This window comes from Phragmites australis, chromosome 3 (genome assembly GCF_958298935.1).
Source record: "Phragmites australis chromosome 3, lpPhrAust1.1, whole genome shotgun sequence".
Taxonomy (NCBI): Eukaryota; Viridiplantae; Streptophyta; class Magnoliopsida; order Poales; family Poaceae; genus Phragmites; species Phragmites australis.
This window is the reverse complement of record NC_084923.1, coordinates 15,448,120-15,463,802: the sequence shown is the minus strand read 5'-3', so window position 1 is coordinate 15,463,802 and position 15,683 is coordinate 15,448,120. Positions and strand designations below refer to the sequence as shown.

Sequence of the window (15,683 nt, the reverse complement as noted above, 5' to 3'; positions counted from 1 at the left end):
GAGGAAGCTTGGGATCTGGTCAAGGTGAAATCTGATTCAAAGATCCGGATTCCGGATGCCACCAGTCATGGCGGCTTACTCCATGAAAGCGGCCAGTGGCAGAGTAAATCGAGACGAAGCTTTCTTTTGCGAAAGTGAGCATGAGCATGGGCCCTGCTCCTGCCTGCCTTTCTTCTGCGTTCCAAATGGGCCCGGTTATAGCTGGGGAGGAGTCCTGAATTGGGCTCGGACCGCACATACGGTTGGAAAAATGCATACTTTTGAATTTAATTTAATTTCTAATAAATTATGAAAAAACTGATAGACTAACATCATGATGTAGAGACAGTATAAAGTAGATATGTATGTAACATAATTGCACATATAACTCTCAAATATACTCGCTAACAAGAACATCAAAGTACTGCTCAGTATGATAAATATGACTAAATAAAAGTTGATCATAACGAACGTACCAATCGGTATCAGCGAGAGACACAAATCCCTACGATATCGATGCAGAAGGTGAAGGTGAACAAGAAGAAGACTACGAACATTGCATATATTTTTTGTGACGACGAACGGTAGATATATATAGAGGTCGCGTGGTTGAGACGTGTCACGATCAAACTTTTAATTGATATGATTTATGTAAATAATCGTGGACCATTTTTCTGCACCTACTTGCGCCTGCAACACAGCCACGGTGAGATGAGTGAGCTAGCGTGTGTGACTTTCTAGTCCTCTCATCCGTATGTACTAAGGGAGTGAAGGACATAACTCATTACAAATTAGTCTCCCTCTAATTCCACCAGCAATATAAGACTAGACCTACCACTTTCAATTTCATAATGAGCCTTTTAGATTTAGTGAGAATTATTCTTAAAAATAAATAGGCTAGGCCATATATCGCAACACATACATCCCTTTTCGCTTTCCATTTCTTTGTTTCTTTAGGATTTGAGACCAGGGCCCTCACCCTAGAATGTAGAGACCTTAGATCGCCAGATCGGTCATGCTTTGCCGCAAACGAGGACGACCAGAGACCGTGGGTACGAAATTCTATCCACCTTGCTTTGCTTGCAGTATCAAGGCAGCGTCTTCTTTTACTCGCTTAAGGGCTTGAGACGATCAAAAGTCGAGGCCAGTTGCTCTGGTTTACTGCTAGAGGGAGTCAGACGTATGATGCATGCATGCACATCGCCTGAAATGATCATTCATCACGCCATCATCGTGTGAGCTGAAGGCGCGTCATGACGTAAGAATATATCGGATACCATAGTCTATTTAACCTGTACTGTATTTATTTCCTAAAACGTTCCGTGAAACAGTTGGAGTAGATTTCACAAAACCACATTCTTTTGTCGAAGATATCACACCAGACAAGAACCACGCTTGTAAGCAGCAATTCTGAGGAACCCAAAACTCGTCGCAAAACCCACTGCCGTTACTCGTCACGTTCAATAACCCTGACAAGAGTTGCAAGCCTACACACTTGACAACCGTCTTCTCCTCTTCTTTGCTGCGACAATCATTTGATCCACGTATACATAACCGAAAGAACAGCAGCATCACTTGGCAGTTCCACGTTTTTTAAACCATATGGTATCAGTTCTACAGGAACTGTTCAGCGATGACTGGACAGTGTTTGGCCGATTCCTCTCTATCATAGATTCATAGCGTACTCCCTACTACCGATAGTTGTTTTTGGCGGCAAAGTCACGGTAAAAAAAAAAATGGTCCCTGAATCGTCGGACAGCGTGCAAAGTTATTGCCAAACAGCGTCAAGCCAGCATGCCTACAGCCTACAGGCACAGAGGAGATGGCCTAGCAGGAGCGCCAGCGTGCGCACTAACTTCCAAGCATTCCTCGTTCTTGTCCATCTCGCACTCTGTCCTCCAAATTTCAGACTTCAATCAGAAAGTAATGTAATTCAAAACAAAATTCAAGCAAAAAAGCGGCATGGTTCCCTCTAAAATTCGCGAAATCCAGAGAAGACTACTGGAGAGCTGCCATCAAGCTTTCACAGTGGTGCCGGTTTCGGCATCAATTGCTACTCGACTTAGCCCCGGCCAGTCTTCAGATCAGAGTGAAACTCACTAAACCAAGACCTTGTTTGCGTACTTGGGCAGCTGCTTGCCATCACTTTTATTCGTCACTCTCACCTACAACGAAGCCATGGCGAATCGCTTCTTTTAATGCATCTACGATCACCGATCGCTTTATCAGGTGGGGGTAGCTGGCCTGGGCTAGCGATCGACTGACATCCATGGTGCAGCAGCAGTAAATTGACTAAATTCCTCTCGTACTTCACACCTCACATCTCGAGTTCTCGACCTGCCAAAGCGCACAGTCCTACATCTATCGACACGCGACGCACGCGAGGAAACCCAGGAGACGACGCGAAAGTCCCGCTCGATCATCAGAAGCACAATCTCTTCCTGCACCCGGTGCCGTGGCCGTGGCCGGACAGCGCGAGCAGCTCGGCCACGATGTCGGCCACCAGGTCCTGCACGATGGCGCGCTCCAGCGCGGCCGCGACCATGCCACCCTCCCGTCGCTGCTTGCTGGCGCCCTGCTGCCCCCACAACTCCCCCACGCTCTCCACCATCGCTCGGCTGATGACCCGCCCCGCGGCGGCGGCCTGCAGCTCCCAACGCCGCCGGTGGTGCCGCCAGCTCTCCGCCCCGGCCGCCCTCGGCAGCCGCGCGGGTAGTGTGCACGCCTCGATGGCCACCACCGGCGGCACCGGGGGATGGTGCGCGCCGACGACCGCGTGCAGCTGCAACTCGTCGCCTGCTTTGACCTTGCAGTAGTTGCCTGCACGTATGGCACGAGAAAATATTTGTCACAAATGTGACGTGACACGTAGAAGGTGTTGTACGTGGCTGAGCTAGAAGATACCGAGCATGTGTGTTTTGTGCACAGTGTGAGTGTGTATCGTGACAGCAGCGGCGCACGTACCGGAGAAAACAAGGGTGCGGGAGGGCTTCACGATCTTCGATCCGACGGTGGGGGCCACGGCGCCGTTACCGCAGCCGGCCTTGCTACCCGCATCGAGATCCGTGCAGGGAGACGGCCGCTTCCTGCATGGGAATCTCGGGGAGCTGATGGCGTCCAGCACCGAGTCCGGGCTGGGGAACTGCTCCTCGGCGCGCGGCTTGTGCTGCGGCATCGGCGGCGACGGGGACGGCGATTGTTTGTCGCGGCCGACCATCCACTTGGCGCTCTTGCCTGGTGGCGTCCCTGCCATCGGGACGACGTCGGACGCCGCGGCCGCGCGCATCTCGGCGGTGCGGACGGCAGCGATGATCCGCCGCAGCGTCTTGAGATCCTCGTCGCACTTCTCCAGCGCGCCCAGAAGCTTCCGCCGCTTCTCCGCGGCCGTCTCCGGTGGTGGGGGAGGAGGCGGACGGGTCGGGACTGGCCGCGGCGCCGCCGCGGTAGGCGAAGGCGGTGCGGACTCCTCCAGGCCCATCAGGCGCGCCACGATGGCTGGCCGCCGAGGGCTGTCGCAGCTGGCGCGCCGGTGCTCCGGCGCGATCGTCGGGCTCCGCGGCGCGTCGCAGGAGCGCCGCCGTCGGACCGCACTCGGCTCCTGCGTCGGCTTCACTGTAGAAGGCGAAGGCGAGTTTGCCTCCTCCTTCTTGGGCAGCGAGGACGGTGGCGGCGCCGAAGCCTGCGTGGCGTTCTGCTTGGCTGTGAGGCGCTTCCGGTGGTGGCTGCGGTGGTACGGGGAGATGAGGCGGAGTAGGCCGGCCATGCATCCAATGCTCCGCCTCGGGGAGGTGGAGCACGTGGACGAGGCCCGTCGTTGGGCGGACTCCGGCGGCATAGCGCCCCCTTCGCGTCTTTGAGCCGTTTGTTCAGTCAAGCGGGAGCAGCTAGCGAAACACGGCGTGTGGGGGCGTGTCGCGGCATTATAATTGGAGTCAGGTTCGCGCGTGCAGTGCAGAAATGACCTCGCCGCCCCTGTTCCTCCGCCCACGCGTCCAACACTTAGAAGGGCAGTTTAGGGCTTCGGCTCGTGTGGGCTTTGTTAGGAGACGAGACAAAAGCTGGGGTGGTGGGGAGGGCAGTATCCGAGTTAAAAACTGCACCTGCACGCAGTGGCCGCTAGCTGCGTGCTTTCGCTGCTTTGCTAGCCAGTGCTGCAAACAGCAGCTGCATTGCACCAGGCAGTGCCGCTTTAGTAATTAAGATGTCATTAGCTAAAGTTGCAGCGAAGTGCAGAGCCTAGCCAGTGTGGAGATTAAGGAATCATGTCGTCAGCGTGGAACTAACAGCTTGGATCACCGATTCAGGGATACGTATTGTTTGGGACGCATGGTTCTGGACTTGTGGGTCTCGGGAAATGCAACTGAGCATATTCTTTAGCACTTATTTATCTATATTTATTGATTTTCTCATATACCTTATAATTTTCTACTTATTTTTTTAATATGAATCTGAATACAAATAAAAAAAATCATATGCGAACATGGCTTATGGAATTTTCTCTTCCATCTGGACAGATGCACATTGTAAAAGTCAATAGTTCTGATCGCGTTTCCAGCGCACCAGAATGGCACAACCTACATTTTCTTTTCGTTGCTTTAGCTTCAAGTTTACACTGGATCCGACTAGAATCACAGATCTGCCGTTCCCGTTTCCCGTCTGCTTCCAAATAGTAACGTCTCGGGAATCGCAAGAACAAACGGGTAGCTTCATCGCCACTTCACCCCTTTTCCAGATTAAACCATCATTCGGCTCTAATCCGATACCACTGCTATTGCTGCTGCTGATGGCGATTATGATGTTAAAGCTTTGATCATGTTGTGTTTATGTCTGTGAAAGTGTGAATCGCTGGAGAGGAGGCTAGCATGCAGCAGGGCGCAGGCAATAAAGACGTGTTTGGTTCGACTCCTAACAGGTAGCTCACCCGCCAAGCAGCGATCCTAGCCCCACACTATCGAAATCGAACGCCTGGAAGCGCTGCCTAGCCAGGCAAGCCGACCAGGTCTCAATCCAAACAGGCACTAAGCCAGCATGCATGCAGAAGCAGAATGTACGTGCAATAGCGCCACATTTAAAGAGGGCCGGGCCGGGCCGGGCCGGGCCGGAGGAATGGAGATACAGTGGGCAAAAGCAAAAGAGGCCATGCGGAAAAGAAAAGGCTCCATCCATCACTCCGAGGTCGAATCCTAGGCTCCGCGCCAGAGGAGAGTAGGAGACACCCCACGCGGCGCCCCCGTAGCACCTGCGCGCACACACAAACGCAGGGGCCAGAGCCGTACGTGCCTGCGTGCGCGGCGCAGCGTAGCGGACAGTAGTATAGGGCGTTGGGCTCCGTGGGGAGGCGAGTCTCGTGGCCGGGGCGCGCGTCCGCGACGGCACGCACGATCAAGCTCGCCCACCTACCCGCATCGTTTTGCGCCGCCGGCGGCGGGAGGATGGAGATGCGAACGATCGAGGGCCTGCCGCGCCCGGAAACGGCTGCGGAGCGCGCGTCTGGGTGGTCTGGGGGCGAGCAAGCGAGAGCGTGCCCGCGCTGTCCGCAAGCGCTCGGCGGTGACGGCCCAGTTAGCAGAAAGGACGTGCCGGGCCAGCTGCCTAATGATTCCCGCCCGTCTCTCTCGCGTCTTAGTTTAACAAAGTTTGTTTGTTACTGCCCCTTGATCAGTGATCGTAGTAAAATTATCGCTAGCTCTCTGCAGTGCTGTTGCTAAAGCATTAGTACTTCAGTAGAGCGGAGCGTGTGTGTACGGGACCTGCAGCAGCAACGGAAGAGCGCAACAATAATTGCAGCGTAGGCTGCTGGTTCTATGATCCGTGCACCGAGATTTTCGCCGAGGTGCGTTGCGTGGGACCCGGTGGAGGCTGGGCCTCCCTCGTTCCACAGGTCCTGTGCCTGTTTGGCTGTAAGCGTCCACGGAAGCGATGGCGCGACCGGCCTTTCGATGGAGCACGCGCGGAATTTCATCGTCTTGAGCCAAGCTTCGATCGTTTATTTGGCGCGGAATTTCACTGTTTGGCCCGACCCATCATGCATGTTATTGGCTAGTCTGTCGTGTCCGCAGCCCGACCCGTGGATCAACACCACCACACGCGTCAGATGGTGACAGTGAGAGCCAAGGGACCCGACCCCGGCCGAGTACGTGAGTACGCTCGTTGATTCACCTCGCGCCACACTGGACCGAATCATTGTGAAAGAGATGGAGGAGGGGAGAGGCGAGCACTGTGATGAGAGAGAGAGAGAGAGTTCAGAGTTGCATCGGCTGCCTTGGCGTGCTCGAGACAGGGGGAGAGGGCGTGGAGGAGACAGGCATCATTGAAGGGCGTGCGGCCAGCCAGCCACTCACTCAGGCAATCGCGCAGGGGCGCTGCAGGGCTAAAATGATCCGTTCCAGTCGACTGGAGTGCTGCTCCATTTGCAGGAGTCTGGACTCTGGACTCTGGAGCGGAGCCAGCCGATTGGTGCCGTACACATCACCTCACGTGGATGTCCGGGGCCTTTTCTCAACCAACAGCTTGTTTCAACGTGCACAGGCAGGCAGTCAGGCACAAGCGCAGGCATCAATGCACCATGCCAATGGAGGTGATGTGAGGAAAGATTTGACGTTTCATGCCCGTTCGCTACCCTTTTTCTGGCGTTTTTACCGTGGCCAACTGTTTCCCAACACCAAGCGATCGGATCGAATGATCGGCGAATACGCTTCTAGAATTTCCAGCACTGCAAGTGATTGATGAACTGCTGCAAAGCGGCAGAAACCGAATAACATGCGTGCGTGCAAGTCACTGCCCAACTCACATTGTTACCGGCGTGCGTTGTGTTTCGCGTCTTTGCAGCAAATGGTTAGGCAGATCTCCGCCCGGTACATAAGTTCATTTCAACGGTTTTTCTGCAAGCTCATAATTTCTTCGTGAAGATATTTTTATCTTTTTAACGTTTCAACGGTTCCACTTTATAATTCCTGTCACGAAAGGATTATCAAAATCACCCTCTTCAGAACAAGATTCTCTCTTCTTTTACTTTACGAATCTCTCTAAAGAAAAATTATTGTAAATAAGAGAAAATAAAAGAAATAAAAACAGAGAAGAATCGGAAAGAAAACAAAATAAAAGGAATATAGTTAAAAGATGATCTAACAGAGCAGAACTTTTATTTCGAGTCTGAAAGCACTAGTGCAGACAGCAAAGACTAAACACATATCCCATTTGTAAATTCCTCTGGTTCTTATTACATAACAACATCATCATCACTGTCCAAAACAATTAAAATCCTAGGAATCACAAGATCTAACTCTGGCACCTAACATTTATGTGGATTTCCACGGTCCTCAGTGACATCTCTACACATTTCATTCCTGGGTGGGGGCAGGGAACAACGACACACGGACATGTGGGCTCTATAAAATCAGGAGGCCAGTATCATCATGGTAGTGCAGCATGTACAACATTAACAAAAGGTCCTGCAAGCTGTCAAATGTATGGAAAAAATACTCCCGAACCTCAAAGCACTCTTAAAGGAAGAAAGGCCTTGATCGTTTCTGTTCATTGATGTTCGCTCGGAGTGAGTTGTCAAGCATTAACATCCACTTCATGTGCTATCGTTCGATGGGCTTGTACAGGACGACCGTTACATATTTGGACTCAAACCTGTGGGTTAGACCAAGTGCCACCAGCGGATGGGCGCCCCAGCCCTTCTCGATGAAGAGGTGGTTGAGGACTATGTGCTGTGGCCGCGCACAGCTTTCTTCCGAGTTCTGTGAGTTAAGAACACCGAGATGGAGCTGGGATGGAAGAGCAGGAGGCTCCTTTGCGAAGTCCTTGTCCTCAGGTGCCTGGAAACTGTAGCTGGAGTCTGGAGATGTAGGAGGCTCAAATTCTGCCACACTCTCAACACTTTCAGGGACAAAATCCTGCATGCATGATAAGAATGTTCAAAAACAATGAATAAGGGACAGTATCAACATAGGAACAAAGCAGAACATGACTTATGAAGCTCGTATACTGCATTAATAGGCTCATGTGCAACTAATAAAATTCCTCAACTCAGTCAGCCTTTTAACCTACCGCAAAATTAAGGTGATTCTAAACAACTACTAAACATCAGAATTACTACAATGAAGTTCCGAACGGTAGTCCTTCCAGAAAACTGGACAAATTATCGCAGTTTAAGCACTAAAGGAGCAAACTACATAGTGCCTTCTCATTTGTTTGTAGCTTGAACCATGCATTTTGAAATGCACAGCATGAGTTAAGCTAAGATGAAAAAGAAAACTGTCGGTAGATAAACACCGCAAGCGGGGATCCTGAGGGACCCTCTTTGAAATTCGGCTGAGGGGCTGGTTCTGGATCTACCTCGTATGTAGGGTTAATGCGTGTGAGATTTAGGCGGGATGAATCATTGTTGGCTAGTAGTAATGAATGCACCAATGATTTAGACAGGTTCAGGCCGCACGGAGACGTAATACCCTACTCTAGTGTGTCTAGTATATTATCAATGCTCTTTGAATGCCTTTCTCTGGATCTCTAGCATTCCTGTGTGAAGTTTTGAGCTTCCTTTTTCCGTCTGTAGGTCAGGTGTCTTTCTACGAAGTGCTCCCCACTTTTATCTACCGGGGGGAGGCCCTCCAGGGAATGCCCAGAACGAGGGCACAAGTTCCCGTAAACAATAAACGAAAAACAACCATCATGGTTCTACAGTTGATGTTACAGAGGGTTGAATCCTCGGATGGTCCCGTCGGTTTTTACATCCCAACTTTAGCAGGTGCAGGGGGGGCCCACCGGCTAGCCTCTGAGTACTTCCTCGTACCCGTCTGGTCAGAGTAGGTCTGACACGGTCTAATGCAACAGGACGATCGGCGATAAGCCTCAAGCCGTCTTTCTTCATAGGCCCCGCGAAGGGTCATGCGATGGAACCCGCCGCATTAATTGTTCCCACACCTTCCTACCAGGCGGTGGTAGGGACTGACGTATTCAATATGACAGGCGAGAGGGATTATGGTTGGATGTGACCGTCCACGCTCTCCCTTAAATGCAGCATCGGGCCTCCCACCGATCAACACCTCATCGTGGAGGCCCTACGGGGTCCATCAGCATGGGGCTTCTCGGGGCACTCTGGGTACTCAGGGATCAACTGCTCTCGGGTCCTCGGGGAACTCTGGGTACTCGGGGACCAACTGCTCTTGGTCCCGAGCGTCCACTCCCGAACCTGGCTATTCTCGGGTTCTCGGGGCACTCTGGGTACTCGGAGACCAACTGTTCTTGACCCCGAGCACCCCCTCTCGGACCTGGCTTCTCTCGAGCCCTCAGGGAGGTGGTCCCCGAGGGAAGGCGCCATGTGGCACTGCGCTGTCCTGGCCTCGGGCCTCGGGAACCTCCGGATCCCATAACACCGACAAAAACATTCTTCTTTTTATGCGAGGGAAGGAAAAAAAGATATTGTTGACAGCAATGTCATGCAGTCATGCTTGGTGTGGTAATTTCTCCCAGTACTTTTTTCTGGCGGCGCTCAGGTCCTCAGTGCAAAAGAAAGAATACTCACATCAACATCAAGAAGGTTAACCGCGTTGCCCATTGCATCAGTTTCACAGGGAAGATCAGGAAGACATCTCCTTTCTCCATCTACAACAAATCTGTAACGGTAAACTCCAGATGGGAGGACCAGCAAAAGAGAATGATCTTTCCCAGATTTCTGCATGGCTTTCCTGCAACATGTATATGAAAAACCTCAGAATCAATCGTTACGGTCTGAAGTTACAGTTCTGCTTAGAGGGATTAAAAATTAATTGATGTACCTTGATTTCCAATTATCCCATGACCCTTCAACATATACATTCTTTCCTCCAAGGGACCACACAATTAAAGCAGGAATTTCCTTTTGAGGGGGGCCATCATATTCTTCTTCTTGTTCGCTCATTAGTATCTGGTTGAACACTGGGGTTACATCAGCAGCTCTTTGCAGTGGAGGTACAGGTGTCTGCAATACAGGACAGGTCAATATACTGACAATGTTCCTACTACACACATTTAAGCTTAATCATCCTTTCCAAAGAAATAACTGATTACAAAATATATGTTAGACAAGTGTATGATAGACCATTTGGAGTAGGGACAAAGGAGTAAGTACAGACTAGAGGAGACGGATAAGAAAGTTGTCGAACCAAATCCTAGGCCAAGAAACATCATTGTCGACCATTATATTTGATCACTGTATTGATGGGTTTCACCCTCTATTGGTAACTGGGAGAAATATCGTCAGGCAGAGAAGATAGGAATTCCTTACTGATAGGAACTACTTCCCCCGATCACAAATGTATGTCGTTTTAGCCTCTCCAATTCTTTGCTAAATGTATGTCATCCTAGAACTTCTATGCACTCTTTAATTTTCTCTTCCATCCTTACTCCTGCTAAATAATGCTACCATTCTCACGAATAAATGATCTCTCTTTCCCAATGTAGTATAAATGACGGGCAACAAGATTATTTGAGCTACTTTCTTAATCCTTGTGCCCAAGTCCAAAACAACATACATTTGTGATCGGAGGGAGTATTAACTACTTGCACTTGCATTTACTTTAGACAAATACATTCATCCTCCATGATACAGACTAATACCCAGCTTCTAGCGTTTTATCCTTGAGAAAGTGCAGCCCAAAAAATCTAAGACAAGATACCCAGTTCCCTCAAAATATTTAAGACCACATAAAGATATTCAATGGAGTAATTGATATTACAAAACATGAGCTTGGATGCTACATATCACATTCTTGCAAAACAACTCGCTGAAAGAAGAATTGCTGCATCATGAAAGGAAAAACAAGCAATCAGTTTCCAAAAAGAAAGTAAATCCAATTTTCACCAAAAATAAAATGAGAGAACAATAAGAGTATCTAAGAAGTCATATACTAGATTCAAGATTATTAGAGGAATCAGGAATGATACTATTCTGGCATCAACGAAACTCCACCAATGCTAAGATAACCATATCTTAATAATACCGCTGAATATTATTGGTATTACAATTTATAAAAGGAAGATATCAATGATATATCAAGTGAACTGCACTTTGATTTAGTTGTGGCAGCAGAAACCACAATTGTGATAAGCAACCAAACAAGCCTTATAACAGGTGGTCACAAGGCTAAGAAAAATGTGGCAGACCTCAAATAGGGCCACATAGCAAAACACCAGGAATAAAAGGTTAATATTATAGCAAAACACTGGGAATGAAAGGTTAAACTTGCCTAACTTGCAAATTACACTCCATGTACTTATCTTTCTCGGTTCTGTATATGCTCTATAATTCTTGTGGTTCAGACTTCAGGGTTCAGACTTCAGAGTTCAGGCTATACACCACATCACTGTTGAAGCATGTGACAAAAAGAGGGAGATGCTCTATAGATCTACTTGCAACACATTATGAAAAAAAGAAAAATTGTCCCATGCTGAAGCCCAACAGCATTATTGTTAAAAACAGTTAGTCTTTATTTGAAGTCCGATATACATAACGCCACAAGTTACACCACATGTAATTGATCTTTCCCATTTCTTATTTCTATCTATGCAGGATGCTGCCAAAATCCACACTTGCAAACACATTATGCAAAGAAAAAGAACACCATTTGTGCCGTTCTGAAGCACCATGCTTAATGGCATAGACTTCTAACAATGAAACAGTTTGAGATAATATTCTAATAAATTACTGTGAGCATTTCATTGATAAACTCGCTGGTTTTTTGAAGACCTATACCAGTTAATCCTCACATACTTTATTTTTACACATTTCCATACGCACACCACCTGTGGTCCATGTGGTTCAGAATACCCACCACACCACTGTTAAAATTGTGTGCTATTAAAAAAAAATCAAGAGGTTGCTGAAAAGGAAACACCATATTGTGCCATTCCGAGGCTAGACAGAAGAGCCATGTTGCGAAATCCTTCGATATACTTATTTTGCATATTAAATGTGCCATTCCTACTAACACAATATTGCAACATAACAGCATCAGTGAGAACAACATCAAATATGGAGCAACAAATGCAGTGAGTAGTAACTGGAGGTTATCTTGTCTCATTTGTTTTGGTTTAACCAATCCAACTAAAACTAAACTTGGGGGAATGAGCAGAATTTTGATGCAAATGTTAGATGGCATGTCAGCATACCGGTAGATATATAAACTTCACCAAAAATAAGAGCAACATTCCAGTAAACGCAACAAAAAATATTGGTCTGAAAAGGGCAGGGATTCGTATTCTTCTTTGGACATAACAGATGATATGACCTCTAACAAAAATGGAGAAGCATGTTGACTGTAATATCAATCTAGCTTCAGCAGTAACATTATGATATATACATTAGGTAGCTAGGCCTTAATTGAACAGAGCATTCAGGTATTTTCATATATGAGTCATGAACTCGAATCCTTAGACACAGTTTAAAATATGATCGTGATAAACATATCAAATTCAATTTGAAAAGTATCAATAATGTTGTGACAAGGGTCCCAACAAGTGATGGTGACACCACTGACTTTCTGATTAAAATAGGATTATACCAAGGGTCAGCTTTGAGCCCTTATTTATTTGCTTTGGTGATAGGCGAGGTCACAAGGGACATACAAGGAGATATCCCTTGGTGTGTGCTCTTTGCTGACCATGCGGTGCTAGTTGACGAGAGTAAGACAGGGGTTAATAGGAAATTAGAGTTGTGGAGATAGATTTAATCATCAAAAGGTTTTAGACTCGTACAACCAAGTATATGAGGTGCGATTTTAGTGCTAGTAGGCATGAGGAGGGAGATGTTAGCCTCATAGGAGAGGTGGTTCTCATAGGAGAGGTGGTTCCCAAGAAGGATACCTTTCGATATTTGTGATTGATGCTACAAAGGGATGTGATATCGATGAAGATGTTGGTCACAGAATCAAAATCAAATGGATGAAACGATGCAAGCTTTTGGTGTACTCTGTGACAAGAGGGTGCCACAAAAGGTAAAAGGTAAGTTTCATAGGACAACGATTCAATCCGCAATGTTGTATGGCGCAAAATATTGGCCAACTAAAAGGCGACATGTCTAACAGTTAAGTATAACGAAGATGTGTATGTTACAATGAATTTGTGGTCATACGAGAAAGGATCGGATTTGAAATGATGATATACGTGATAGGATAGGGGTGACACCAATTGAAGAAAAGCATGTCCAACAACGGTTGATATGGTTTGGATATATCCAACGGAGGCCTCCAGAGACACCTAGCGGAATACTAAGGCACACCGGTAATGTAGAGCGAGACAGGGGTCGACCAAACTCTCCATGGATAGGAGCAAGTGGAAATTAGCAATCCACATGCCAGAACCATGAATTAGGTTACTTTCACCTTTATTACTGTTACTATATTTTACTACTAATAATACCTTTGTTATTTCTCCATTTCTTTTTCTCATCATCTTTTTTTGTTGGATCTTATTGGGCTTCATCTCTAGTCTACCCCAACTTGCTTGGGACTGAAATGCTTTGTTGTTATACTCATCTGAAAGTAGCTTTAAATGGGCACTCAAGTTCTTCTTCATAAGATATAGGCATATAGCAGGTATGAATCAATGTCAATATGCACCAGAGGCCTGACTTTCTGAGCAATATTTAATTGCTGATATGTATAAAGGATGAAAAGAAAGGCTCACAGAATAAACTACTTGGACAGAGTCCAATCAACATCAATCTCAACACTAGCTTCTCACATCACAATAACACCATCTAATAAACGATTCAACAAACTAGTGAGAACTCTAGAATGCAATCTCTCTGTTAGTATAAAACGCCAAAACAAAGTTCTTTTTAGAATTACAAGACCAATCAACAATTTGCGTACACTGGAAGCTCCCTGTTCAGCTACAGTCAGTCTACCAATCCAAGAATCAAGAAACTAATCAGACAAAATCTACTGCTGAGGAACAACCAATCAAAGCTGTCCTGCATGATCCAACGGGAGCCAAAAAAAAAAAAAGTTTCCCCGCATTGCTAGCGAAAATTAAGTTACACTATGAAGTGGGCACCTAATTATACAAATCAAGCAAATAACGTAACGTAATTACGCGCGCATAGCCACTAAATCGGTTCAGAAGTGACCTCCACAAGAAGGTCCGCATTAATCACAAGCGAATTGAGATAACACTAAGTCACCTCCAGATCACGACCACTCCTCGCATTGGCCCCTACCAAACCCTGGATCAACCGAATGAGCAACCAAACCGAGACGGCGGCCCGGGATCTCGTGATCTGACCTGGGGCACGAACATCCGCGGCGAGAGGGATCGGCCGGGGCTCCCGGGCGGCGATCCGCCGCCGCCACCGACGACCCCCACCGAGCACGCGGGCCGCACGTGGTTGGCGCCCCCGCCGCCGTACGGCGGGAAGCCGCGCTCCGACGACCGGACCGACGAGTCCCCGCCGCCGTCCTCGACGTCAGCGCCGTCGCCCTCCACGGCCGCAGTGTCCTCCTCGCGGCCGCTCGCGTTGCCCATGCCTCCCCCTCACACCCCCGCGGCGGCGAAGAGGCGGCGAAATTACGGAGATGCCACCCGGGCGGGCCTGGTGCCGCTGGGAAGGGGGGAAAAGAGGAGGGAAGGGGTGCTGCGGGGCTCGTAATAATAGGGCCTCGCTCTTTTCGTAATTAAGCGTGTGCCACTGCCCTCGCCCGGGAAGCGTGGCGCCACACGTGCACCCGGCGCTCGTGAGCTCCGAGGCACTGCCTCGTGGGGCCCGTGCCGTTTGGTTTCAAAGTGGCGCAGGAGGACTTGGTGTTGGGGAGCAAGGGGCGAGCGCGTGTTGATATGCCCGGGTGACGTGGAGTGGGGCCGAGTCACGGCTCGCACGTTGGAGGGGAGGGAATCCAAAAAAAAATCTACGAAGGGATGTTGCAAATCCTGCAGCACAGCTCGGATGCTCGCCACGTGTCCTAGCATACATCTCAAAGCTAGCGAGCCGAGCCGAGCCGAGTCAAATGAGCTGAGCCGCAGCTCCCGCGAGCCGAGCCATCAACAGAATAGGATGCTGATCAAACAAAAAAGTAACCGTCAGCGGTCAAATAGATATGATACGTGCATCGAACAAAATAAGACACCGATCAAACAAAAAAAGGAAACCATCTGCATGGGATCATCGGCATTTCTGCAACCATTATGTAGTTCTTCCGTGCTTGGTCGCGCTCTTAAACAAGATCGCCAAGCAACCTGTCAGTTCGAGATCGTCGATCTTTCTGCAACCATCTGCAGTCTGTTCATGCATGGCCGCGCTCCTGGATGAGATCGCCGAGCAATCCGCCCACAACGAGTAGTCCAATGCTGCCGAGATCGCCGAACAGACGTCCACGACAAGCAGGCCGTCCCCGACGGGCTGCCATCAGCTGAGGTTGCGTGCGGTGGCAACATCAGTGACGACCTGAACGTGGAGGACGAATCGGACACATTGAATATAAGCTCCAGCGTGGTCGACAAGTACATGGCAAGGCTTCTTTAGTGAATGTTTATGCTTCTAATTAGTTCTTTCTTTAGTGTATCAGTTGTCTGTCAACTATTTCTTTCTTTAGTGAATGTCTATGCATCTGATCAGTTCTCAAGGCTATACAAAAACGTCAATATGTTCATGCCAGTTGATTTGCTGTGCTGTTCTTGCCAATAATTCTTCCTGCACTAATTCGCATCATCTTAGCATAATTGCC

At 48.5% G+C, this 15,683-nt stretch overlaps 2 protein-coding genes across 2 annotated transcripts; both read right to left on the bottom strand.

The window, feature by feature from the left end:
- Window positions 1–1,456: 1,456 nt before the first annotated feature.
- LOC133912382 (verprolin-like) lies at window positions 1,457–3,883 on the bottom strand. The gene is made up of 2 exons (XM_062355077.1): window positions 2,944–3,883; window positions 1,457–2,799 (listed from the first exon to the last, which is right to left on the bottom strand). Exons 1-2 carry the CDS (start codon window positions 3,812–3,814, stop codon window positions 2,402–2,404), a joined length of 1,269 nt encoding a protein of 422 aa, XP_062211061.1. The 5' UTR covers window positions 3,815–3,883; the 3' UTR covers window positions 1,457–2,401.
- Window positions 3,884–7,148: 3,265 nt separating this feature from the next.
- Window positions 7,149–14,588, bottom strand: LOC133912381 (SNF1-related protein kinase regulatory subunit beta-1-like). The gene is made up of 4 exons (XM_062355076.1): window positions 14,248–14,588; window positions 9,762–9,943; window positions 9,509–9,671; window positions 7,149–7,880 (listed from the first exon to the last, which is right to left on the bottom strand). The coding sequence occupies exons 1-4, from the start codon at window positions 14,485–14,487 to the stop codon at window positions 7,566–7,568; spliced, it is 900 nt and encodes a 299-aa protein (XP_062211060.1). The 5' UTR covers window positions 14,488–14,588; the 3' UTR covers window positions 7,149–7,565.
- Window positions 14,589–15,683: the final 1,095 nt, after the last annotated feature.

Bases quoted from the DNA above. Each gene is read 5' to 3' on its own strand.
- LOC133912382 (XM_062355077.1), bottom strand. From the start codon at position 3,814: ATGCCGCCGGAGTCCGCCCAACGACGGGCCTCGTCCACGTGCTCCACC. The intron at 2,800-2,943 runs GTACGTGCGCCG...CCATACGTGCAG, and splicing joins CCGCACCCTTGTTTTCTCCG to GCAACTACTGCAAGGTCAAA.
- LOC133912381 (XM_062355076.1), bottom strand. From the start codon at position 14,487: ATGGGCAACGCGAGCGGCCGCGAGGAGGACACTGCGGCCGTGGAGGGC. The intron at 9,944-14,247 runs GTCAGATCACGA...CCTGTATTGCAG, and splicing joins CGCGGATGTTCGTGCCCCAG to ACACCTGTACCTCCACTGCA. The intron at 9,672-9,761 runs GTACATCAATTA...TACATGTTGCAG, and splicing joins TGGGATAATTGGAAATCAAG to GAAAGCCATGCAGAAATCTG.